A 27,925-nucleotide genomic window follows, 5' to 3' on the forward strand; every position below is an offset into this window, starting at 1 on the left:
CTCCGCGGCCTGGGGCTCAGCCCTAATGAGCCGGGTCGGGAGGCCTCATTCCAGGCGGCCTTCAGCCACGCTCTGCTCCTGGTGACACGGGGCCCGAACCTCGCTCCCCTTCATCTTACACGTGGGGGGTCTTGGCCACAAGACAAACAACTCAAAATAATTTTCAGCCACTTGGTGAATACACTCCCCCACTGGAGATGATATCGCATTGCTAGACATATTTTGAACTACAGATCTTCCCTGATGAGATTTGTGTAAAGCGAGGATCATTTGAGTGGTTTTCATTGAAGTCCCTGCTTTCAAATGCCCCCTGCCAGGTTCCAGTGGAACTGTAAGAATCCTAATTCAGCCCCTCACCTATTTCTGTTGGTGTTGAGCTCTATCAAGACATTAGGGTTTACTTGCTTATCCATAGAGCCTTACAGAACATGTAGGTGTTATGAGTTCATATGTCGGTGTATCAGGAAACCTAATTTCTGAGGGCAGTTTGATGGAATATGGATTTAACACTGGATGCAAGGTTGGATTAACTCAGAGAAGAAATGGGCATACTTCCTATTTCCATTGGGAAATATTTTGTCCTTTGAGAGATTTTATTTGCATTCAGTGGAGCCCAGGAAACGTTACGTTGAGTCCAGGTATCACAGGAGTTTTCCTGGTGTACTTTGGAGAAGTAATGGGAAATCACACCTGTATCACATACTGTCCAACCTCTGAGCATCTTTGAGAAATGATGTGTGAGGGAGGAAAATTATACAAGAAATGTTGGATAAAATGACTATTTTTTTTTTAATTTTTTAAAAATTATTTTTGGCTGCGTTGGGTTTTCGTTGCTGCACGCGGGCTTTCTCTAGTTGCGGCGAGCGGGGGCTTCTCATTGCAGTGGCTTCTCTTGTGTGGAGCACGGGCTCTAGGTGCGCAGGCTTCAGTAGTTGTGGCACGCAGGCTCGATAGTTCTGGCTCACGGGCTCTAGAGCGCAGGCTCAGTAGTTGTGGTGCATGAGCTTAGTTGCTCCGCGGCATGTGGGATCTTCCCGGACCAGGGCTCGAACCTGTGTCCCCTGCATTGGCAGGCGGATTCTTAACCACTGCGCCAACAGGGAAGCCCCTAAAGTGACTATTTAAATGTTATACTGAACTCATTAACTGTTGACACCAAAAATTTTGCTATCAAAATTTGTTCGAGAATCATAGAAGTCTGGAAATAAACACACCATAAACTACATTTTCTAATATCACATCAGGAAAAAATAAGATGAAACTAATTAGGAAGGGAAGTTATATAAGTTATATAAATTAAATTCTGTTGTCTTCTAAGTTTTGCAAAGATATTTTTAACTGGCCTTCTAAAAGTTGGCAAGTTGCCATTAGAAAATAGAAAATTTTCCTTCAGGCTGTAAAAGAGTGGTCTGCAATTCAGAAATGCACTGTAACCTAGATGGTAAAGAAGATGGAATTTTCTGTTTTCTATTTGGATAAATACTAAAAATAAAATAAGCTTATTTTATTGAATCTGCTACTGTTAAGGAAGAGTAGCAAGACAATTCTAAATAATGTGCAATAAATTTCTTTATTTTTTGAAGCATATTTTCTTTTTTAAAAATAATTAATTAATTCACGTTTGGCTGCATTGGTTGGTGCGTGCGGGCTTGGTGCTAGGGCTTCTCATTGCGGTGGCTTCTCTTGTTGTGGAGCACAGGCTTCTAGGCACGCGGGCTTCAGTAGTTGTGGCACACAGGTTCAGTAGTTGTGGCTCACTGGCCCTAGAGCGCAGCCTCAGTAGTTGAGGCGCACGGGCTTAGTTGCTTCGTGACATGTGGGATCTTCCCGGACCAGGGCTCGAACCTGTGTTCCTTGCATTGGCAGGTGGATTCTTAACCACTGTACCACCAGGGAAGTACGAAGTTTAATCTTAAATTATGGATAAATAGACTAATGTGATGGTTTTTAGTGAGTAAAGGGTTCAAACTATGGATTTAGCAGAAACGGCCCTAAAAGGCAAGGAGCACAGCTTTGGGGTAAGCACGGGGCAAGACTATGCTCTACATCATTCTTTTCTTTTGTGAATTTTAAATGCTTCACAAGTGCTAATAAATTACACCTATCTAAGAAGTACACGTGGTTTTAAAATCTAATTTTCTGAATCCCAAACTAAGACCAAGACTAAGATTAAGTGTCCGCCCAGGGCCTTAATTGAGAGGGTGACAGAGATCAGACACTAGGTAACTCTTGGTTATCTCGTTAATTACTTTAATTAAAGTACTGCTGTTTAATTGGCAAAGTCTAACAATTTAAATTTCAAAGAAAAGACAGTTTACTTAAAATCCTTAAGGACTTGTCACACTGCAAACAAAAACACACTTTGAAGAAGTCACCCTCTCCCTCTGGCAGTGTCCTGGTGCTTCTCCGAACCATTCTGGATACTGGACCCCGGTCTTCGGGAAGTACTGTGATTTCTCTAAGGAAGAGGCAATTATTACATGCTGTCCCCTGGAGCCAGGGTGGATCAGGGGGCCTTTCCCGCTGGAATCACCCCGCAGTACCGCCAGGCCTTCCAGCTGGGCAGCAGATGACAGAGCTGCGCTGCGTGAGTCGCAGGCGTGCAGCGCGATTAGAGGCCGGGCCGCCCTGCTTCCCGGGGCGGGGCGCGCTCCCCGCGGGCGGTGCAGCCTTCCTGCCAGGCCCGGCGCGGTGATGTCATGGGATCCGCGGCTCGGCGAGATGAAAGGGATCCAGCGCGGCCCGCTGGCACCAGGCACAGCTTCCAGCGCGCAATCAGGGCGCAGCGTGGGGACCCGAGCGCTGCGGTCCCGCCACTCAGCCCGGGCTGGGGGCACCGCCGGGCCAACTGGGTGCAAGAAAAAAGGAGGAAAGCAACGTGATCCGGGCCAAACAAAAGAATCCGCGGACGGGGAGGCGGGAGGGCGACTACCTGCTGAAAGGAGCGTTCCAGGAACCCTGCGCGCACACACGCAAACTTGGCCTGCCTTTGATGTGCTGCAACTGATCACCGATCAGATTACGGGCATTTCATCTCGCTGCTCGTCTGCCTTTGATCTGCAGGGCTCTTTTTCTTCTCCTGTATTGGAAGATTCGTCTGGGCTTGCGCTGACATACATTTTGGGGAAGGTAGAGCTTTTGGCACAGAAGCGCTGCCAAGGAGAAACTCAGCTGCCGAAAAGGGTGAGTACTGCAAAGAGTTCAGCACGCTGAAGGCGCAGCGTTCATGTTTCGTTGTGGCTTTCAGTTCGCTTTTCCTGCGAGTTCTCAGAAAAGGTGGTTCTGGTCCAGAGAGCGCGAGCATTTCTGTGCTTGAATACTATGTGTATGGATGAGAGGAAACACGATACTCGGTGCCGTTTCAGTAGTTTGTACAAAGGGTTTGCAATCTGTCGCGCACATTTTACTTGGAAATGAGTTGTTCCAACAGGACAGAAAGGGAGAGAGCTAACTTTAGCAATCACCCGCCGCTGCAGAGCCCGAGGTCTGTAGGCTGTAATTGCTCTAAGTATTTACAGGTTGCTTTACTTAGTAAACGGGCGGAGGAACTCTACTGGATGCCAATGTTTTCCTTGTTTTCTCATAGAAAAGAGTACAGTGCATCTCTGGCAATACTGTTTCTTTATTTATTCTCTCACCTCCAAGACTCCAACCTATCAAATACATTTCCTTATGCAGTGTGTATCCTCAAAGGAATCACTGGAGAGGCATTCAAGTATGATTAAAGCCTTTCCTGGGTAAAACTGAAGAATTTTCAAACAGGGAGGTTTAAGTTGTGCTAAGTTTGGTTTAAAAAAAAAAAAATCCTCTAGTGGTTTTCTGGAACCTTTGGCAATAGCACAGGCCTCATGTACAGAAACATTCACAAAGTTAATATTCCTAAATTAAAATGTACTCTAAATGTAGTGACAGCTGTTGTGAGTTAAAATTTGCCAACTCTTTATGAAAACTGAGTAATCAACAGTTATGATGTTACATACAGTTTTTAGCCACATTTTCACTTTAGTTTACACCCAACATGGCAAAACCAAAATATATTGCTGTGCTGAATTTGAAAGTTAGCTTGTTTTGTCAGTTCAGTGATCACATGCATGTGCGCGTGCACACACACACAGAGTGAAGTCTTTACATCGAGATGCAAGAAAATCCAGTGGAAATGTAAGAGCGCCATGTTCACATTAGTTCATTTTAATATTCTGGTCTTAATTTGGGGGGGGTTAAATATTTATCATCACGATAGTCTATTTTAGTGCTAGCCGAACCACAGAGAAAGTAAGTGATGAGAGAGATGGGTTATTCTTTAGTCTGAAATTCTGATGAGACAGGAAGGGCCTAATGAGTCTCATTTCACGTGTAATTAATTTTTCAGAGCCAATTAATTAAATTACTTTCTAAACTTTCCTCCTGATATTCTAAGGAGGATAATTAGCATTGTTTGCTTAATTTTAAAACTGATAGCTGTTAAGTGGAGATTATTTAAAACCATACCAAACTGACTATATTTTTAAGATGTGTCAGTAAGAATTTGAAAGATTTAACTGTTGTATTTAGTCATGCCAAGAGAGGCATTTAAATTTTTGTTTTACTGACAATGTGACAAAGCATGTTCACAAAATCCTGAATTATCAGCTTAGGTTGATTTTTTTCATTTGTTTGCTGAAAAAGTCCTCTTTAAATCACAAAAGCAGTAGTAATGTTCACATTAGGATAAAGAAAATTAAACTTTTAAAATAATGACTGGAGAAGATGCCCAAAGAAATAGTGTGCTTAAGAACTCGGTCATTTAGTTCATGTTTGGGACTTCAAAAAAATTTTTAATGACTATTTATTCTGCTACTAGGTTCATTCTAACAAACAGACTTCCTTCAACACAAAACAAAAGGGAGAATTAGCAATTATCTGATTAATTTAGGTTTTGTAGAAAACTAGCTTGGGCAAGTCAAGTCATTGAAAATTCAGTTCAGTGTCTGAATTAATTCAGTTAATTGTTTACTTCTTGTGTCTTGGTTGAGAAATGAAACAGATTGTATTTGATTTTAAAAGAAGGATGCCTATTGCTGAATGTACAGGTACAGTCTCAAAAGCTGTCTCTGAATTAATTGCCGCCTGATGATCTTGACTGTGATTTAAGAGGGGATACTCCATAAGATTTCCACTGAACGAAACCCTTATATTACATTTTTTAAGCACTTTCCTATCTGTTGCTTCAATGGCAGCTTTGTTACTGCAGAAAGTCCAAGACTTCAAAAGACTTATTTCTAGTCCTGATTCTGTCACTGATTAGCTATGTGACCTTAAGGGATTTGCTTCACTCCCCAGTGTTCTCATATGGGAAATGAGGGAGTGGATCAGATCATCCTCCTGAAATAAGTGGGGTGGAATTTTTATAGCCATCTTACAGATGAGGAAACTGAGATTGCAGAAAAGTCACTTGACTTTTTTAACTAAGTTACATGGCCTGTTTTCCAAGTCCTGGTCCTGTGTCCTTCCCAGTTCACCATGGATATTTTCCAACACCTGCTAAAACAAATGCACTGCTGCCTGGAGAACAGGGTTAGTTTGAAAGATCAAGATAACTACTTCCTTCTGCTATGCAGTTTTTGTTTCTATGATAGATGTGTCCGTCAACTGGATTAGTCCGCTGACTTCCCAACAGTTGCTTTTGCTTCCGTATTTCTAAGCAGTCTGAACACAATTACTGCTACACATAGTTTACCATGACATTTAAAATAATTTTCACAAAAATTTAATATATCAATGCAATGTGAAATTATATATATTTGTGTGTCTGTGTGTGTATGTGTATATATATACGTGTGTGCACATATATATATTATGCACATCTTTTGACATTATATGCACATCTTTTTGTGTTTCCAAGGATTTGATACTTTCTTAGAAGATGTCAGTGGTGTGCATGAAAAGTTTAATAGTTAATTAAAGGTTGTTATTCCTCCAGGGAGATTCCCAGTGGGATTTTGTGAGATTTCAGTTTACATATTCCATATGGGCTGGTACATGATATATATTCCCTATTACATTTGATTATGTTAAGAATCCTTGAACATGTTTTCACTAGCTCCTTCTGGGTTTTTTCTTGAAAAAAAAGGAATATATTTCTTGTGAATAAATTTATTTATTGACTATAAATTTTACACATACACACTGCTCTCAAGGCCAAATATCTCTCATGTCTTATCACCCTCATAAAGGTTTCATATAAAGCTTTACAGATTATTACTTAGTAACATTCACTAATATTTATTAATGTACTAGTTATTAATTCAGTAATATTTATTGAGTACTTGTGTGCTAGGCACTCTGACAATATTTTTCAGGACACCATCTCATTTAAATTTCCAGCAATTAAGTTTGTCATTCCAATTATACAGATGAGAAAAGTGAGGCTCAGAGGGATTAAATAACAAGTGCAAGGTCACAGGGCTGATTAAGTGGCACCACTAGAGTCTATCTGATTTCAGTTCGGGTTCTTTTGTTCTAGGGCTGGGCAGTTAATTCCTTCTATTATAAGAATTACATACAGCTGAACTTAACTGTTAGCAAACATTACAGCCAAAATTTGGGGGCAAAAACGTGCTCTGTTTTTCTTTCCTTCTTTTGGTATATTTTATGAGCGCTATTAGAATTTTTTGATAGGGTTTTCCATCAGTTGGCCTAGAATCTTCAACCAGAAAGGACCTCAGGACGTAATTCTTTCTTCCTCTGCTTCAGGACTGGACCACACTCAAGCGTCCACCATTGGTCTGGTTGGTCAGACTCCCTGTGATGGCAGGGCTGGTCCAAGGCACCCTGGAAACATTCAGAAACTGGTGTGCCTTTAAAGAGTGATTCTTTAAAATGTCAGCACCATTTAGAGGAACGGGCTATGAAAGGGGGGGGCAGGAGGAGGCTCCCTGGTGGCCATGCTTAATTTCTCCTCAACTGTCACAAGCCATTCAGCTGTGCTCCAAGCTGCCCCGCAGATCCACCCACTTGCTGAAATCACCACTCTGAAGTGACCAAGTCTCACATCCTTCGATTGAGAAGTACTTCAGCATCATCCATTGTGACTTAACTCAGATCTTTGGTGAGAAGGTGGAGGGAGGTGAGATGGGGGTGTTGAGTGACTTTATGAAACCATTTCTTCCAACACAACCCACTCCCTTTGTGAGAAGAGTTCCGGGAAGTACAGCTTTCCGCATCCTGTTAATGGTCCCCAGCACTTAGACAGCCCTATGGCCTAGCCTCATTGGCTGCTGCCCTGCGAACCTGTTTCTTAATTCTGCACGTGCGGAGAGGTCCCCTGTATTTATCGGGAAGCAGAGGAGGAGAGTCAGTGGCTCGTTTCTCCTCTCAATAAACACATGAGAAGAGTCTGGCCAACGCAGTGTCATAAACTCACCAGGGTCAGTGCAAGTGCTGCAGCTTATAGCACCTTTGCTCTATAAATGTCATGAGTTTGACATTATGTCAACTAAATAAATACCCTCCTTGGACTTTCCATGTGTATTAACTTAAGCATTCGTGGTACAGGGATGATTATATTAGGGTTCAGGAGGCCTGGATTTTGGATCCCGCTTTGTTAGTAACTTGGTGTGTGACCTTGGGCAAGTTGCTCCCCATCAGGCCCCAGCCCTACGCTGATAGTCTGATTGGCAGCAGTGGGTGCTGGGAATTACTTAAATAGCTGGGTCTTGGTTATTTTCCCCCTTATTTTCTTAACTATATTTGGCAAACTTTACAACTCTTCGAGATTGTGGCCCCCATTTATTCATTCATTCAACAAATTTTTAATGAGTACCTACCACGTGCCAGGCACTGTGAACAAAGGGACAGAATTCAGTATTCTCATGTAGCTTGCATTCTATTCCTTTTCCCCATGAAATAGTGCTCTACATGGAAATTACTAGAAAGTCAAACAATTTTCCATTAACTTTGCTTCCAGTGAGCTAGCTTATCACTGAAATTATTTTCTCAAGAAGTTTGTTACTTCATTGGTTCAACTTTTTTAGGAATATATTCTAAACAAATACACTGCGTATCAGCTTAGATATTGCTAAAACTAGCTTCAGAAAACCAACCCGTAACAGTCTTAAAAACAACACCTCTGCCGAGATCTTCATAAGAATTTGGCTTTTTCAGGGAATTCGCTGGCGGTCCAGTGGTTAAGACTTCGGGCTGTCACTGCCATGGGCCTGGGCTCAATCCCTGGTCGGGGAACTGAGGTCCCTCAAGCCACAGCGGCCAAAAAAAAAAGAATTTAGCCTTTTCACTAAAATTTCAATTCATTAATGATAGTCAGTGCTCTAAAGGGAGAGAATGCTTGCAGCCCTAATTCTAAGCATTGGTTTCATTGTGAAAGATCCTAGGAGTCATATGAATGATTCTTTTTGTGCTACCACTGGGTCCTCCTTCCTTCAGACACTGTCCCCAGGTCACTTACACTCAAAGTGAGGTAAGTGGGGAGCATTTGTTAACTTAAGCGGCCTCTTCTTTAAAGAGTAAGAGGCACTTAACGGCTACAGTGCAGAGGTTCAATGGCTCTCCACTGTCAAATACCATTTCAGTTACCGATTTTTGATGCTTGGCATTGTGTGCCTGACAAAAGGTACAGCCCTGCCAACAATGGCTGCCATTTAATGAGCACTTACTATGTGCCAGGTATTGGGCCAAGCTCTTTAAATACCGTATCTTATTTAACAACGACCAGTGAAACAACTTACTTCAACAGTGGGAGATACAGAAAATTGGGAAGGTCAAGTAACTTTTCCAAGGGCATGCAACTAGCCCACGGCCAATTGGCCTCCAAGGCCAGAATATGCGATGCCAAAGGCTGTGTACGTTAATAGGATCTGTCTGCAGAGAGCTAGCAGGGGGCTCACGGGGAAGAGCAGTCACATACAGATGACATGATGCAAGAATGAGTGAACTAAATGTGCCACTGTCTCTAACAAGGAAGGGAGGCCAGAGAAAAAACAAAGTAGTTCCTGGGCTGGCAGATTAAATTCCTCCCAGAAAACACTTACTGAACATTCGTGTGAATGTTTGATACTATCACAGATGCAAGTTTGAGCAAAATATGCTGCTTCTCGAAAGCAGGACTCCTTTTAAGTCCTTGAGGAAGAAAGCTAAGTCACAGGAAGTCAGGACAGGCGGGTGCTGCCATTGCGGCAAAAAGGCCTCAGACCTCGCCGTGACTCCTGGGAGCTGTGGCTTCTGAGCTGGTTCCTTACCACCTCGGGGGACGGAGCATCAAGAGGAAGCTTGGGGAGCCAAGGAAGGGCACGTTCAGGGCACACCGGAGGCAAGGCCCGCAGACCAGTTCGGCCAGAACTTAAAGTGTCCCGTCTAGAGGCAGGAAAGACAGAGCTGAAGATGTGGGTGGAGCCCAAACATGGAAATCCCTGACCAGAAGCCATTCTTCACAGTGAGGAATCTTTGTAAATCTTTTCGTTGGACAGGGACCACGATGAAAGGCAGGGGAAGCAGGACGGGTGGAGCAGAGCAGCCGGGAGGGAGGTTTGAGGGCGGGGCATTCAGGGGAGAGGCGCGGAGGGCCTGTATGGCACAGGCCGTGGACCGGGTGCTGGGATGAAGAGGAAACGAGGAGGAGGGGGTGAGTGTGTGAGACCTCACAGAGAAGCAGCAGTAAGTCAGCTTAACCACGGCGGCCGCAGGATGCCCTGTGTGCCGGGCTCTGGGCTACGAAGAAAATAAGCTGTGCCCTCGGGAAGGTGAGGTCTAGTTAGACAGACAGGTAGCTTCCAGCTAAGGGCGAGCTTGTTAGGGAACCTCGGGGTGTGATGTGGGCCCAGATCACAGCTGACAGGTAGGCTGGGGACAGGCCCACTCGCCTTGACATTCAGGTAAGACAGTGCGTATCATTTGTAAATGGTTAAAAATAAGTCGTGATTGCGGTTTCTATTCCGGCCATGACAGCCTTGAGGCTGACACTTGGAAGGATATTTTTAATGTATTTTTGTACAAGTACCTAGTAGCGCATTCGGCGTTCTCAGTGCGGGGTCATGAGACGGGCGGATTGGTGACCAACTGTGACAACTTATTCATTCTCTCAACAGACATTTATTGACCGCTACTATGGGCCTTGCGGTATAGAAAGGAAACATGGGATTTGGTTCCATTCAAAGAGACGTGCAGGTGTGCCGGGGAAATCAAAACCAACACAGGAAGTGGTGGGCGCCCCTGCACCAACGCGGTGCGTGCGCAGTCTCTTGGGTTGGGGGGAAGTTTGTCCACGTTCTCACTGGACGGATGAACGACAATTGCTTACATTTCTACAGCATTGTAGTGCCGAAAACCTATTTGTTCTGTACATGGTTCTTTTACTCCTTCCACTAAATCTGTAGAGCGGGCACCGTTAGCCTCGCTTCGTAAGCGCGCAAAGTGGAGAAGTTTCGACACCGTCCTCGAGCCGCGTGTGGAGGCACAAAGCCCGGACCTGCGCCGCCCACGATCCCCGGGGGCCTGGGCCGGACTGGACTGTGCCCGCGCCGAGGCGGTGGAAGCATCCCGACCTCTGGAGGCCAATGTCTGGCGAGCGAAATGGGGAGGGCCCGCCGAGAAAAGCATCTGCAAATGACGAGGCGGCTGGTGGGCCGGGTCCTGGTGATTCGGACCCACCGCGCACACGTGTCACACCGTTTCCTGGGCCTTTCCTGGCGCAGAGGCGGGCGCGGGGTAGAAGGTCACCGGCAGCGCAGAGGCACAAAGGCCTGGAAACAGGTCCAGGTGGACGCGAAGGCGCCCCCTAGCCGCAGGCAGGTCCCCGACACAGCCCCGCTCTCCGTGGTCCTGGTGGGCCCCCTCCTGCCTGCCCAGGTCCGCCTGCGGGATGCAATCAGCAGCTCCCGCAGCCCGGGGGCCACCAGCGGCTGGACCGCGGCCTGGGGCACCCGGGGGTCTGCGGGGACGCAGCCCGGAGCCCAGAGGGTGGGTGGTGGGCGGTGGTTCCGATGTGGGCGGGGGCTCCCGCGTGGGCGGGGCTCCCGGTGGGCGGGGCCGGGAGGCGGCGGCCGTTGCTGGGCTACGGGGCAGCGCGGACCCGCGGCGCCTGGACGTGCCGGGTGTGCGCCCGTGGAGGGGACCCCGGCCCAGCTCCGCACCGAGTGCCGCGCGCTCAGCCCGGCTCAGCACGTACCGGAGCGTCAGATCGTCGCCGGGACCTGCGGAGCAGCCTCTAGGCACCCGGGAAGGTAGGTTCCCCGGGGCCGTGGCGCCGCGCCGCGCGGCGGATCCGCGCGGCACGCGCGCGGAGAGGAGGCAGCTGCGGGTGGAGGGAGGGGGCGCCGGCCTGGGCTGCTCGCGTGCAGAGTAGGGGGCGGGAGGACAGGGCCGGCGGAGGCGACTCTCGGGAGGGCTGACAGCAAGGCCACCGAGATGCTGCAGCTGGAGGAAGCGGAGGGTGTGAGCACCCCCCGGCCCCCGTGGGCGACGGGAGTGACCGCGCTGAGCCCCGCTGTGCAGGGATCTTGTAAATAGAAAGACTGCATGTAGGCGAAGGTGCCTGAGTGTGTAAGTGTGTGCGCGAGGCTCTCCCGGGGCCTGGACGGAGGCGCTCCAGCCCGTCCTGGCGGGAAGCGGTCTGCAGGCCGGCCGGCCCGGCGGGAACTGGGGAGAAGGGAGGGCACTCGGAGGATGTGCCAGCAGCCCGTAGACACAGTGATGGGAAGGGCCGCTCTCACAGCCCTGGTCAAGGGTCTCATGCCATTTCATGGAACAGAAATTTAGCTCATACAGTCTTGAGGATGACGTTTGGAAGCATCCAAATACAGCGATCTGTTTTGATGGTAGCGAACTATGCGTCAAACCTGCAGTTACCATTGTAAGAAATCCAGGTCACTTTTTTTTTTTTTTTTTTTTTGCCTTTTAATGAAAGGACTCAATTTGCAAACAAAAAAAAAAAACATAAGCATTGTTCGATATTTCTTTAATTGAAACAGTTTAACAAACTACTTATGAATGGGTGGTTTTTACTCCAATGACAGTTTTCCTTTACTAGAAGACGATTTCTTTATATAAAGAAGAAACAGTTATTGTTAAACATGACTTCTGTAAACAGAAGGATTTATTTTAATATGTTGTTATTTCATGACCAGATACTTGTATGCAAAAGGGAAGATTATACTGCATTCGTTCAGGATTTACTCCATATGTTTTCTGTTGTACAGCTTCACCTTAGGTGTAGTTTAAAAACATGTTTATTTAAAGCACTGCTTATTATCTAATTTAAACATATGTAACTAGAGGGGGTGAGAATAGAGTCCTTCCCTGGAAGACAGTTTTTGACAGTTATTCACAGAGATGTCGGTACTTAAAAAAGAGTTTTTCTTCGCATAATATTTACCAAGTTCTGAGAATAATACAAAACATAGAAATGCAATTTCATTTTGAAAATACTGCCTTGACATGAATACATAGTGCATTATCATGAGCTCTATGTTTGTTCCTTTTTAACCCATGGAAGTGTCTCATGACATCTACTTTGTTACTGAGGCCACATGGCTTTATTAACTTTGGAATGTTTTTGCATACTAAGTACTAGCTCTAGGATGTTGTGTTAGCATTTTCTGGGACATTCATGGAAGTTTTTTGTTTCTTTGATGGGGGTATTTTTAGGCTCTGAGTCCAGGCTGGATTTTGAGTTTGAAAGGTAAGGACATAGGAAGACTTTTTGTGCACTTGAAATTGCAATGTAAAGTGCCTTTCCTATCCAGAAGACTTGAATAAGGAACACTGCTAAATTTAAGTAACGTTTAAGAGGCTTTTTAAAAGAACAGAAAGAAAATTTTTTTTTACTTTAGATGGTCATCAAATTTAATTTATATATAATGTGTTTGTACATACATATAATAATCACATGCTGTGCTTAATATGTTAATTTAATTCACTAGTTGTAGCTCTAATATATGAATCCAGGGTATGTTGGGGACATTTGAAACCTAAGTGAGGAATTCTGCTAACATGAGGAGAATATTCTTCTCCTTTTTCACCTATTTAAATCTCTGAACCCAAACTTAACCCAATCCTCTGCAACCAGTTCAACGATTCAAAATATAACACAGCACAAAAAACTGAAGGCATCTTTAATGAAGAAAGCCAAGTCCTCTTAAATCTGATGAATCAATATTTAAAGTCAAGCATTTAAAAATCTGGAAAAGGCCAGCATGCTCTATCTGTTGACGACAGGTTGAATAAGAATACCCACCTCGAATAAATGTACACCCCAAATAAAGAGACAGCTGCTTATGTGATAAGAGAGCCGGGAACAGTTAAACAGTCCAAGGCGTTTGTCTCATGGCAGCTGATTCTTAAATGTTCATAGCCTTTCTAAAATGACCTTCTGGCTGAAGAAAAAGAACAGTCAAGCAGTAGGAACGCAATTTCCTTTCATGATTTACTGGCTGAGCAGTGAGTTCATTCATCGTATTTTATCTGTCTCAAATGTTTACATTTAAAAGTAAGATGTTTAAACAGTATTGGGTTATCGTCTAGTCCACACATCACAGAATAGGTACCTTTTAAATTGACGTTTTAAGACCTGGGTTTTTAAAAAGAGAACAACCAACCTCAGCAATTATATAAGACAAAGGAGCTTGTCTACCTCAAGATTAGATGTTATTCAGCCAACTCTTCCCCTCCGTCTGCTCGGATGGCTCTAATCTGAGGAAATTCTAGAAGAATGGAGGCCTCTTATAATGGAGAACACTACACATGTTACGAAGAAGGACTTTGGAATCTATCCAGGCTTCTAAAATAAAAATTTAAACAGCTGTGTTGTAGACATTATTATGCACAATTCTCTAGACTAGATTGTGTCAATGTTTGGGGTCCCCTCAGACCTTGATGCTACAATTGTCCTATTTGTATTTTAGGATTGAGAAACATTTGTGAATTGGGGGGAAGAGTACATTAGTTACAATACGCTTGTTGATTGAACATTCTGAGAACACTATGACTGATTTTCCTAAAGCAAAAATGATAGCATCTACAGCTCAGAGAAATGAAAAGAATTAGTCTCAAAAAACCGTATCCTAGGTTAAGTTCTGTTGAAAAAAATTATAGGAGCCTGACGGTGACTGGCCCCTAATGTTTTTGAACTTTGGAGGAATTGAAGATATTGTATTTGGCAACAGAACATTTTAAAGCTTGTAGAGTTTTTAGTAGAAAATATTTCTTGACTTGAAAAGGGAAATCATTCTCATTTCCCAGCCAACAACAATATGTATATTTTTATTACCACATACCTTCGTGAGCTTCCTGGGCTACAAAAAGGGCTGCCAACCCTACCGTGTAGGAAGAACAATTTTCAGGATATAGTGAAATTGAAGACGAAGATAAAGAACAGCTAGAGGCTAGGGGTTATTGTCCCGTTTGGAAATAGCAGTACCCTAAATTTCTAATTACTTTTTTATTCTCTTCACATATGGGACTGACGTTATTCTCAGCCATTTATGATTCTGTTCCACCATTAAATGTAAAAGGCTGTATGTGTGGCATTGGCGTCACTTCAGTGCTGATTTTATAAATTGTAAGCCTGCCAGTGTACTTTAATGTTGATTTCTTTAAAAATATTTCAGCTTATTGCATATTGGAAAAATGTATGAGTTGGTTGTAGCTTCATGACCTAATGTTAATACAGTTTTGCTAGATGAAAATGTTTACATGTTGCATGCCCTGTGTGCTGGATAATAAATCAAATGGCTTTGAAGGGATGGGGGGAAAAAAAAAGAAAATTAAGCAACTTATTCTGAAATGAATTATCCAGATTATTTGAATTATTTCAGATTCATATATTTTGGTCATTTATAAGATCACAAATAAAGACTATTCTCAAAAAGGTTACTGAATTGTTAAAATTAGAAAGATACATACCAGATCTTCCTCCTTGGTGATCTTTGTCGATATTATAGCCCTATATTCAGAAATGGGGTCCTCACCTGAATTGTGTGCTACCACCATCACTTATAGTTCAAGCTTAAGCTGTGGTTGCACAGATTTTTCCCCTATATTATTTTATCCCTTACAGCAGCCCTAAGAGTAAAAATATTATCCCTAGCTAATGAATTTCTTCATTTATTCAGCATCTGTTGGGCACATATTTTGGGTGAGTTAACAGCTCTAGAGGGAAATCGCAGTTCTTGTCATGAAGTCCTCAGACCCTAACTGATGGTAAACTCAGATGGCTTGGTTGATGATGAATGAGGGAAGGTTGCCCCCTGTGACAATAGGGAGGAGTAGGGACTGGAGCACCAGACGCCTATGTTCTTCTATGGATGGGACAACAGATGCTCAGCTGTAGCTCATGTTGCCTTAATGTGGGACTCGTGGATGCCAGGCTTTCTAATTTTTCAGGAAAATGCTCCATTTTTAATATTGAAAACTTATTTTTAAAATTAAGTGCTGTACTGACAGAGGGAAACAATGCATCCTGACAAGATGCAATACAAGAGCTACAAAGAGAGAGAAGGAACCAGATAATCATCCTGTGAGACAGAGAGATATCCAGGGTGCTATGGAAGCACCAAGGAGGGTGCCTGTGCCAGATTTAGGGAGATCCCGGCTTGACAGATTCAGGGAAGGCATGGTAGATGAGGCACAGTGTATAGGAGAGCCCCAAGGCAAAAGAGGGGGCGGCAGTGGAGGGACCTGCAGGTTGAAGCAGCCACTGCGGTTCAGATCCAGGGGGCTGCCCCTCCCCAGCTGCTCCCGGAAACCCTGAGCTTTGCCTGGTGACGCACCAGCCCAGGTCTTCAGGATCTGGACGAGGAAGGGAAGGGGGCTGCACTTCGTTTTAGCGTCTGTTGGATTTACCCCGTCTAGAGGCTGGCCAATTAGGACGCCTCCCTGTTAGTTACCATTCATTCAAATGAGCAGGTTAACTTGATAAGCAGCCACTTTCTCTGCCGCTTAACAGAGTGTTTGCCTGCTCTGTGCTTTGGGCTCCTACCTCTTCTTTTTTGCTTGCCTGGTTCTCCTGACACCTGCTTGCATTTGCTGTAGAGCAGATGGCGAGGCAGGAATGCCACACACCTAGATTCCTGTAAACCAGCATCCTTGATCTTCTCCTGATATTTAGGCAAACCGTGAAAACCCTCGTGGGCCCATTATACATAATCTCATAATGTGTATATCTTGTGCTTGACAAGTCCTCCCCCAGATAAACAGAACACGGAATTCTGTCTATAAATGCATTTCTTTACCTTGGCCAGACCCAGAAGTTAAAAGCAATTTCAGTAAATACCTTTTTATGGCCTTATTTTTATTTTAAATATTATTACTTAAATGCTTGTTATTTCATTAACTTTTCCTTCTTTTTATGAATGCCAAAGCATTTCATAAGGTATTTCATTTGTTTCCAGGAAATTCAAGGTCACGCTTATAACACTGCACCAGCTAAATTGTTTATTTCTAAGTAGTGTGTGGCCAAGGGGTATGAAAAGTCTCCGCAGCCCTGCTTAGCTGGGAGTCCCTGCAAAGCACACCTTTGCAGCATCCTACCCCAGATGGCACCACCTCCTTTCAGGCACCTAATAACTGCTTAATCAGAGTTGGTGTTCGTTCAACGTGTTACGTGGTTACATAGCTTTGTTCGTGTTGACCAGGTGGATGTAGTCCTACTGTGCTAAGTGGAAGGGACTTGGACGCTCAGCGCGGTGGGTACAGCCCTTAGCCAAGCTGGCAGAGCACCAGGGCCCTGCCTCAGGGTCACCAAGCGTGAATTTGCTTTGGTTTCCACTGTTTCTAGTACATGTGTCCTTCGGCCCTCAGCATTCTCCCCATTGTGTGGGGATAAAGATCTACTTTAGAGGGTAGGTAGTAAGGAAAGAAGCTGCACTTCTTCTGAAGCACCGACACAGTACTTGATACCGTGAACGCTAAGTTCACACTGACTCTGTTCTCAGTCTTCGAACGCTTTCTGCAGCCTCAGTCCAGAGGTCTGAAACGCTGCCTGCCCCTCGATTGCGACTGTCTGCATCATGTCCCACATTTGTCCAGAAGGTTGCAGCCTTCAGGGGCTGTCACACACACTGGACCATTTGCTCCTCGAGGATGATATCACTAACAGTGGCGGCCACCATCGCTAACGAGTATCGAGCACTTCTTCTGGGCCAGGAACGGTGACATCTTCCAGCTGTTAAGCTCACTATTCCTCACAGCCGTCCAGGAGGCGGTACTGTCACGACGCCCAGTTCAGAGAGAAGGAGACAGACTTGGGTGAGGTCCACAGCTGGTAAGTGGTGCTCCCAAGAGCAGCAGAGCCACGGCAACATTAGCAGCCGTGAGCTTTTACTGTGTCCCAGGCCCCGGGCTGCGCATCTTACCTGCATTATCGCAGCGGACCCTCCGCACACCCCATGGAAAGGGGTGTGTTTCTGTCTCTATAGATGTGTGGTCTCAGAGGGACTTTGCTAAGAAATGGGACTGAAAACCCAGGTGTTCCGGTTGCCCTTTTCCCGTGACCATTCTCAATAACGCCCAGGCTGTTTTCAGTTATGGTGGCTTTACCTGCAGAAGACTATTTGAACTTGGCCTTTATAGCGCCTGATGGCTCTCAGGATCACCCACCCAAGTCTAAATTACATCTCAGCCTCTTGGTATAAAAAGCCAGGTTAAACAAGAAGCCACGGAAAACAGAAGTGGCGTATTTCAGTGGCACAGTTCAATCCCCAGCTCCCAGTGTAAGAAATCTTCTGTGAAGAACTGCTTGCGCTTTTTAAGCCAATTAGGATTTTTTAAAATACGTCACTATATCATTTAATCCTGTGTCCTAATCTAAGGCACTGAATGCCTTGAGAAGGCAATAAGATTTTATATAAATCTGAAACAGAATGTTTATCTTGTTCACCCCAGAAGAATTAGATCTGTTACGTGCAAACAAATCTCAGGTGTTTTCCACAGTGTATTTTTCATTGTTTTGTGCTTCTTCATTCACTTAGTTAATTCAGGAAACGTTCGCTGAGCACCTTTGCGCTCGACGCTGGGAACACAGAGAATTCTAGGTGTGATCCTAGGATTGAATGCTTTAAAGGAACATTCAGTCTGGGAGTGAAACTGACCTGCGGCATGATGGGTCTTGTCCATGGACGTGGAAAGGGCTGTGGAACCCCAGGGAGGACCTCACTTCACTCAAGCTGCTTGGCTGTGGACCGCATTCAGCAGAGTGATAGTTGAGCTGGTTCTCAGAGGGACCCAAAAAGCGAAAGGCTGTCCAGACCAAGAGGGCAGGATCACGGGTGTCCAGAAGAACTGTGGGTATCGGGGCATGGCTGAGCTGGGCGGGCAGTGAGAGCAGTGACCCGTGATGAGACCGGCAGGCCGGCGGGTGACATTATACAGGGCATAGGTGCCAGGCCGAGGAGTTCAGAAGATAATTTGCAGGGACAAACCCACCTGTACCCCTGGAAATTTAGGTGTAGCAATGCTCCTTTTGTATTTCCCATTCAAACTACTCAATTTAGCATGTGTGTTGGGAAGATAAGACAAATCAGCACACTGGCTGTAGTTCCGTTAATTTTTTTCTACCCTATCATCTAAAAATAAACCAAAATCTTTGTGATGCAAAAATCATAGTACACTGTGTTCAAATTTTCTCCTTTTTTTTGGTAGTGTATATGTGGTTTTTATCTCATCATCTTTTTTAGGTTATAAACTTTCAAAAAGGATCATGTTACGTACCTTTTTTGCCCCAAGAGCACTATACATATATTTTTTTTATTATGAATAAAATATTTACACTACAAAGATTTTTTTAGGGTAAAGAGGGTAAAAAATGCACCTGGATCGCCACAGTATAAACCTAAACCATTGATAATATGTTGGCATATTTATTTTTGTACACAAAATGGGTGTATCTTACAAAGTCAGAATCATAGTGCCATGACTTCCAGCTTGATGTGCCTTTACAAGAAGATGCTGCAGTGTTTGTGTGCTTTACACAGTAATCAGCACCGTATCCCAGGAGAGTTTTCTGTGTAAACTAGATGCTCGATTACCGACCGATTACGGACAGACTCTATCGATCTCTTTATTGCTCATGTTTTATGTAAATGCTTTGGTATTTATACCCTCTTTTCCATATTAGTTTACTTCCACGTAGATTTTATGTTTTTTACTTTGCAAAAATTAACACATTAAAAAAAATTGAAGACCCTGCTGGGAAAGAGATAGCCTAAAGCATACCTTTCAGGGAATGTGATTTTATCTTCTGACCCCAATCCTGTGTCTACACAGCAGCAGGTTGCATGGTTGGGTAATTGCTGGATGATTTTGAGATATGCAAGGGGAAAAAAAGCTGTGACCAAGAAGCTGGAAAAGCAAAAAAAAAAAAAAAAGCCGTTTGAATTCACTCAAAATGGGTCTTTCATTCAACTAAGCTTAAAAATGATTTTTCATTGCCCTGGTGGTTGGACCTGCTGGGGCAGCTGGGATGACCACCTGGGTTGGTCCCCAGGCGGGGGTGGGGCGCGCCCCTGGCTGGCTGCTTGGTCCACAGTTAGGACAGCAGCCTGCTCTGCCCGCTTCCTTTGTTGTTATTGTTGCTGTTTTTCTTGAGCTCTTTGCTTCTGGTTGTTCTCTGCTCTGGTTTCTTTCCAGTTAGTCAGGTTCTCTGCTCTGGGTTTCTGTTAAAGAGAAACTGAACCATTTTTTCTCTGCCTGATCGATGGAGCGACCAGGTGAGTCTTCACTTTTTAAAAATTTTCAGATAAATCTCTTCTCTTGACATTGAGTGAATCTGTAAAACAAAACAAGACAGATTCGTTTCTACATTTTCGATCATTCCTGGTAAAGATATAGAGGCTTAGTTTACCTTTTCTTGAAATGTCAGGATAGTGCCTCCAATTCATCACTTGTAAATGATTTTTAGATGGTTTTAAATAAATGCTCATTTTTCTGCTAGTAGATGATTTGCACTGCACTGGTTTGGGGAAGAGCTCACAAATGCCAGATGTTAGCTATTTCTGCTTCTTAGTGGAGCTGAAGGCCCAATACCCAAGCACACAGTTTTTATTAAACGGAGCAGGTTGTTTTCAGGTGTATGTGACACGGGGACATTGGAGCCACCCACCTGGGTTTGCATCCAGCTCTGCCTCTCACTGGCGATGTGACCTTGAGCAAGTGACTCAGGCCTCTCTGAGCCTCAGTCTCCCCAGCTCTAAAATGGGGATAATGACAATATCCACCTTCTAGAGTAGTTGTGAAGATGAAATGAGTTCTGCTAAAAATAGTACCTGGCATGGCGTGCTTTGCGTGTGTTAATTGTTATTTTATCTTTGTTATCATCCTGTGTGACTAAACCCGTATAAATGGAAGGTTTCTATAAGTCACAGTTTGAACGTAATTCTCTGCTGGGTGAAGTCGACTGGACACTGTAGAGACTTGGATAGAAAGAAAATAAAGGCATGTGTAGCCTGGGAACTCAGAGCCAGCAGGAGTTTTGTATATACTTTGTAGGTAGACAAAGCTTCAATTCTCATAACCTAAATTTGTAAAGAATTACATAGTATTTGTCTATGGTATCCTTTTAAAAGGCGATTCCTTTTAAAACATAAATAGTGTTATGTTTTACTAACATACTAAATAATATTATGTTTTACTAGTGTACATAATAAATGGTAACATTGTATAATAAATACAGAATGCAGTCACTCATGTTATTAATGTTAAATGTATCTTCTTATCTTTTAGAGCTCTTCAACCAGAAATACATTTAATGAGAGCGATGGCTTTCAAAGTGCTACTAGAACAACAGAAAGCATTTTTCACGGTTGTAGTTTTACTAGCCTGTTTGGTAAGTCAACTCTTTACTTTCATAAGAATGTGGGGAAAGAATTCATAGAACTAGTACCCAATCTATTTTCTATTTCTAACCCCATATCTTAAAATTTTCTTTCAAATTCATTTTATCATTGTTGCATTTAATTAATAAGTCAAAGGTTGCTGTTGGGTCTTGACTTTTGTAACAGTGGTCGCAATTATTTATTTAAATCTAGGTGAAGTCATAAAAATCACAGCATCACTCGTTGCCACATGATAATGATACTCCATTGAGTTTATAGGCAGATGCCTGTCACAGCACAGCCTAACAAGACCTTAGATTCTAGTTTGGAGCCCATGACTTCACAGTTTGTGAAAAATTAGGAATCATTTCTTAAATGCTACTGTTTTATTTAGTTATTTATATCCTTCTTGGTTTCAAAAAGCATCAAAGATAGATGGAGAATTGTAATGTTTGAAAGCTTTAACACAAAACATCTATGAAGCTGTTCAAAAGAATTACTGAAACATTTAATCTGGAGATGTAGTCATGATCTACAAATGTAAAAAGAATTATTTACACTGAAGACAGTTCCTGAAGTCTTCTTGGAAGACAAAGTAAGAGGAAATGGGGTCCGATTGGAGTCTGACATGCAGATAGATGTAAGGAAAACATCCCTTCCTTGAGTTGAGGTTGTTAAACGTTGGAAGAAATGGTCCACAACAGAAGCTGTGGCATTTCTTTCTCAAAGCGATGCAGTGTCTTTGTGGTGGAGGGGAATCTCCTCTCTCCCTTAAATAAAACCAAACTCCTCTAAGATTGGTTGTTAATGAAGGTTAAGAAAGGTGGGAGGTGATTACTAGACCTTTAGCCCCAAATCATGGTTTAGTCTTGAACCCCACCTTGAATTCTCCCTTCTGCCTGCTCTAGAGGTTAAGGCTGTGATTTTATTTAAGGAGGTTGGCTGACTTCATTATAGATATTTGCTTCAAGGTGGAGGCAGTTTGTACTGAATAACTTCCCATCGTTATAACCATCAAAAACCATTTCTGTGCACTTGTGCGATGGACGTTACACACACCAGTCTCTGTTCCCCCAGTGCTTCCTAAGGTTCTCAGTTTTCCTTTAGGGAAACAAAATTGTATCAATAGTCAGGAATGTTACTGAGGGAGTCCCTGCTTGATGTAAGAGTTTGAACTGAATGTTGTCACCAGTCTGAGATTCTGTTAATATCAACATTTTTAATGAAATACCATCTGTTAAGAAGCAGATATACACACTTTGGTAGGATGGTGTGTGTAAGACGAACTTACCATTTTTAGGTAAAATAAGAAATAAAGGCTATATCTTGAAAATGACTTACAACCTTTGTTTTTGCAAAGCAGATAATCTTTCCATTTAAGTCCTATGCTGTGAACCAAAGTTATTGTTAGGACACAGAGAACAGACTTGTGGTTGCCAAGGGGGAGGGAATGGGGGAGGGATGGATTGGGAGTTTGGGGTTAGCAGATGCAAACTATTACATATAGAATGGATAAACAACAAGGTCCTACTATATAGCACAGGGAACTGTATTCAGTATCTGGAGATAAACCATAATGGAAAAGAATATGAAAAAGAATGTATATATATGTATAACTGAATCAATTTGCTGTACAGCAGAAATTAGCACAACATTGTAAATCAACTATACTAATTTTTAAAAAAAGTGTATTGTTAGGTCCCATTTAAGTGGCAAAATGGCAATCAGTAGGAAAGTAAGTTCATGTTTACATGACATTTTTACTCTGAAGCGTTCAGAGAATTGGTCCATTGTTATTGTCATCATTATCAGGAATTTTACTGATCTCACGATTGTCAGAATTTTTTGAATGATGAACTCTAAGTAAATGGAATTCAGCTGAAAAACTTCTGCATCAAAGCTGGGTATCAGATATGTCTAAAGGATAATAGCAAAGTTCTTGGGACTAGTATATGTATTCCATTTATTTATTTATTCAACTCATTATGGGTGAATATGTTTTCTTAAAGAGCAAAAATATAATTCTTGAATTCAGATTTTTTCAGGTTGCAAAAGGACCTTGGTCTCTGCGTAACTGTTCTTTTATACATCTTCTTATTTAGAAAAGAGAGCAGTTTCTACCTATTTTTACCTTGGGTACTCAGAAAAGTGTCAGAAGAAGATAGCAGTTAAATCCAGAAAAAGAGAACTCTCATTCAAGGAATACAGAGAGGAATCAGGCTTGTTGATTTAATTGTTCCACTGACTTTTCCAGAAAGTGTTTTTTCTTCCTGAAGTGAAAACTGAATTGGCCTCATTCTGAATTAATGTTTACATTCAGTGATTATGTGAATAACACTGAAGATACTCTTCCTTTTTTGTGAAAAATAGAATTAACTTCCCTTAAGATAACGTTTTGTGGAACATTTTTTTCAGGCGTGTAGAGTGATCTGTGAAACAGGAGACTGTGGACAGCAGGAATTCAGGGATCGGTCGGGAAACTGTGTTCTCTGCAAGCAGTGCGGGCCAGGCATGGAGTTGTCCAAGGTAACTGTCGGGCGTGTGGGAAAGTTGTAGATCTGTGTCTTTAAAATGCGTTCTTTTCGGCTCAATCCTTTCAGTTAATGACTAGTGAAATTTCTTGGTTCGTCATGTCCCTTTAGCCAAATATTGCACAATTCCCTTTTCAGTACATTCGATTCATGTGTCTTACTGAGATAAAAGAAATAGATTCTAATAACCGTAATTCAATAAATGTCATTGTTTTGTATAGTTTAGTGTTTATTGTATTTTATTGAAAGAATAGAATCATTAAACAACAAGGTCCTACTGTATAGCACAGGGAATTATTCAGTGTCCCGTGAAAAACTGTAATGAAAAAGTATATGAATAATGGGATCACTTTGCTGTACAGCAGAAATTAACACAACATTGTAAATCAACTATACTTCAATAAAATAAATTTTAAAAAATAGAATCATTAAGGTTTATTTGCTTTAATTAAAAAGAATCAACATTCTACTAAAGATTTAAAAGTAAAACATTGATAACAGAAAATGGTAATAATACTATTTACTGGGCCTTCTTTTTCTTAAAGTTAAGGTTACAATTACTAGTCAAGAAAAACAGAGCCCAGCAGTGTCTTAAGTAACCGGGCTCCAAGGGAGCAGTTCTTTTCCAAGCCAGAGTTTTGAACATTGTTTTGACAGTGCCAGTACGATTATTAATTTTCCCACTTTGAGTATATGCTACTCCCAGGAGCATCTTAAATGTATTCATCTTCACCACTGCTTGTGAAGCAGCTGTGTTCCAACGGGGTGGATTCAGAGTTCTGGGTGTTCCCAGGCCCTTCTTTGTTGTGAGCATGCTCAGAGGCACACGTGCATTTGCTTTATTTTCTGACCTTTTGAAGACGTTACCAGTTGTGGACAATTGATGTATCGTTTTGTTCTAAAGAATGCACCAAGGTCTTCCTGTTAGAAAAGGAACAAAAGATATGTCTTCATTTTAAGTGACTTTTCAAAGAGAAGTCCTTTCCCCTACGGTCTGCTGTTCTCTGAATTTGAGTCTTGTCATTCATAGATTTTTGATCGATGATCTGCAAACAGCAGGAAACAAAGAATTATGCATTCCACAAGTGATTCCTGGCGGATGGCCTCTCTGGGTGTTGTGTTTAATATGTTGGCTTTCAGCTTCTTGTGCCGTCCGCTTGGAAGGAACTGGCTGAATTTTGAACTCTGCGGTGTCTAGTTGCTGAAGCACCCCGGCCGATGTTTCTTAAATCCCTGTGGATTGTAGTAACATGGCATTTTCAGACATAGGTTTTGCTCTGTTGGATGTAAAAAGGTCCTTTATAACAGCAGACCTGCATATCTAGGATATGTCAACAAAGTAGTTAAGAATGCGATTGTGCCCGGGAGGAAAACAGTGATGTTTCTACCCTTCAGAGTTCTTTTGTCAAATCTCTGTGAAAATATGAATATATCACAGATTCGAAGAGATGAGTGAATCATTTCTAAGAAATTGCTCCCTAACCTTCATTCTTTATCTAGAGAATGAAGATGAAGGTTCTGTCAGCTCGCAGTATTTTTTTTTAAATCCATCCTCTGAGATTATCTGATAACAGTTTCTGTATTTCATAATTTCCCACAGATATCCGTAAGAAATATTTTTCATTAGGTAGTACTTTTCCCTGAGTATTGCAATAGCTGTCCAACTTTATTTCATCAGGAGCCACCAAAAGGAAGCAATCTGAATAACCCTGCCTGTGTGTACTTATTTTAGTTATTAATATTTATGATCATTTTCCTCATTAAAAAAAAAAGACCAGGACAAAAAATTGAGTGAGAAAGAGTAAAAGAAAAGGTAACGACATCACTGAAATATTAGATTCTCAGGACCCACTCAGAAGCACAAATTTACAAATGTAGATAGAGGGTGTTCCTGCCTGTCCTGAGGTGTCCACCCTGCGGGCAGGCAACCCCTCAGCTTTCACCCTCACTGTCTTAAACAGACCGCCCAGCTCCTTTTAACAGACACTTAGTGAATCTTTGCTCAAGGAGTGGACCAATCTGTCAGCCTCGGATAGGTTTTGGAAAAAAAAGATGACAGTTAAATCTAGTAATATAAAAGTTAATGAATGTGTGATTGTGTGTTGCAAATAATGTTTTGCCAAGTCTTTTAGCTTGGGTTTAGCTCTTAGTAAATAAAATTAGCAAGAGAGCCTCGCTCAGGGTCTAAAATGTAAAGCGTAAGAAAGGCAAAGGAGTCAAACATACCTATGGAAGTAAAAATATATTTTTATTTTCCAGTTAATTAATCAAGGCAAAGGATGTGAGTTTTTTATAAGCAATTACTTTGGAGCTGGAAGTTTCTAAACTGTCCACTCATGAATTTTCAGTTTCTTCCTTCCAGGCTGCCTTTATTAAATTTTTAGCAAGAACATATATCTTTCAAAGGAAAGAAGAGTAAGTTCTGAGTATATTAAAATCAGATAAATCACTTAAATTGACAAGTATGTTCAACTGGTTAATTGTCACTTCCAAGCTTTGCAAATCAAGGCAAAATTTATTTTTGTCACTGAGACTAAGTTTTTGTTAAATTGTTAGGTAACTACATTTATAAATAGTCTATTTGCTTGTTGCTTGGAATACTAAATATATCATGGCAGGGGTGGTTACCTGTTAATTTGTAATGAAGCAGATGAGTACAAGAGTCTTTACTTTTTTAACTGAGGTGTACCATTTTGGTTACCAGTGGTGTTTGAAATTTTGAAAGCACAATAAATAGCAAATATTTTATAATTAGTTATGAAAAAGGAAAGCTGGATCAAATTATTGATATCCACAACTAAAGTTTTCTTTATATTAAGAATTTTAAAAAGAACATTTTCACCAAACACAGAGCTTTTAATAATCTTTATTCTAACATTATTATGTAACTTATTCTGCTGTACTAAGCATAATTTAAAACTTCTGTCCATTTTTCTACTATCATGTCTATCCAAAATAAATTCCGGGTCATGAGGTTCTTCGAATTACAAACATATATCTATACCTTAAAACTCAAGCTTGGAAATACTTTGGGTAAGCAGGTACAGTTAAAATTTCCATCTGTGGTTTTATTACTCCTATTTATTATTTTCTTTGGAAGGCATTCAGTCCTGCCTTTTCACAAGGTATGGCTTGCTCTCCCATGGTTAGGTCTCTACATTAGGACATGCAGTTGGGCTTGTTGGAAGGTGCCGGAAGAGCTTTCCTGGGGCAGCGTGTGCTCTGCTCACCTGTGGCGTGTGGTCGCTGTTTCCCGACCGCTTTTCACTTCCTTTCAGTTGTGAGAGCGTAAGGAATCTACGCAGTAGCTCCAGGTTCAGTAAGACCCTTGATGCTTGTTGCGAGCAGTGCCCTTCTCAGCTTTGGCCACTTTTTAAACGAGTACTTATTTTAACCTCTCACCCTGGATACTTTGCGTGTGTTCATCTGCAGGGTGTGTCTTAACCTAAAAAATATGGACTCTCTCTCAAAATGTCTTTAATTGTGAGTCTGTGATATATACCATGCAACGAAAATAGCTGACATTGGCCAACATGTCTTATAGTGAGCCAGGTTCTAGGTGATCTTTGTATGACATAAGGAATTCTTACAGCATAGGTCTTAAGTGGGGAATATAACTACCCCTGTTTACAGATGGGACACAGAGGTTAGTCGGTGTGTCCACCATCACTGTAAGTAAGTGACAGTGTGGGGGAGGAGGGGGGGCTCTTGGGGTCACCGTCTGCCTCCCGTCTTGATAATGCCTGAGGAGAGCACACCTGGCAGGACTCTCTGCGCTGATGCGCGTGGCCTCTACCTGTGCCCTTCAGCACGGGTGCTATGAGCCGCTGTGGTTACCGAGCACGTGAACTGTGGCTGGTGTCACCGAGGAGGAACTGGGTTGCTTATTTTATTTCATTTTAAGTAATGAAATTTAAGTTTCCCCATGTGAGGTTATGGTTGTCGTATTGGACAGTGTCGTTCTAGAATGATCGACTTCCCGCCAGAAGTTGTGGCTTAGGACCAACTTTGAAAACAGAGACAAATGTCCCACCCAGCGTGTGCGATGCAGGAGCTGCTCCCGGCAGCGGCGGCCTTCCACTCCTCCTCCTGCGGGTGTCGGCATTGTCCTGGTCCCCACCTGTCCCTCCCGCTCCACTGGCCCCGCCCACCACTGCTGCCCTGGGGCCACCTGAGCCCTAGCATCTCAGCAGCCCTTTTGGTTCCCAGGTCCCTCCCACAGAGCCCCAAGCGCCATCTCCGTCATTTCGGCTCCTTTTAGTAACTCAGCTTAGGAAGTCGTTTTCCTGAATCTTTGGGAAAATGTGTGACGGGTCACCGAGCCATTTAGAGTCTGTTTTGAGGATTTTATCCCCTTGAGCCATATTTACTCTCTCCCCCACTGCAGGGTTTAATTTTTAGTCTTTGAAAGTTTATGATAAAGATAATGAATAATGTCTTTTTCCTATTTCCGAGGCAAAAAATACCGAGTATGATTTCCATGGCTCTGTAAGCAGCTACGCTGGGCGTTTTGACCGCGACCGTGTGCGTGAGTGTTCGGTGGCGTCCCGGGGGCTCGTGAGAGTGAGCGGGAGATGATTTTTGTTTTCCCGAAGT

The 27,925-nt window shown here is 42.8% G+C and overlaps 1 protein-coding gene across 4 annotated transcripts in view; it reads left to right on the forward strand.

Moving 5' to 3' along the window:
• The first annotated feature begins 2,720 nt into the window (after positions 1 to 2,720).
• TNFRSF19 (TNF receptor superfamily member 19) overlaps positions 2,721 to 27,925 on the forward strand; it is a 91,140-nt gene continuing 65,935 nt past the window's right edge. For 2 of the 4 annotated variants that reach the window (XM_059902622.1, XM_059902625.1), the window contains exons 1-3: positions 2,721 to 3,183; positions 20,707 to 20,809; positions 23,214 to 23,324. In XM_059902622.1, coding sequence (XP_059758605.1) covers positions 20,732 to 20,809; positions 23,214 to 23,324 — 189 coding nt within the window. In that variant the 5' untranslated portion in view covers positions 2,721 to 3,183; positions 20,707 to 20,731. Of the gene's footprint in view, positions 3,184 to 9,368; positions 9,428 to 11,070; positions 11,214 to 20,706; positions 20,810 to 23,213; positions 23,325 to 27,925 lie in introns of those variants that run through there. The other 2 variants (XM_059902624.1, XM_059902623.1) reach the window with 2 other exon arrangements.

This window comes from Balaenoptera ricei, chromosome 18 (assembly GCF_028023285.1).
Source record: "Balaenoptera ricei isolate mBalRic1 chromosome 18, mBalRic1.hap2, whole genome shotgun sequence".
Classification (NCBI taxonomy): Eukaryota; Metazoa; Chordata; class Mammalia; order Artiodactyla; family Balaenopteridae; genus Balaenoptera; species Balaenoptera ricei.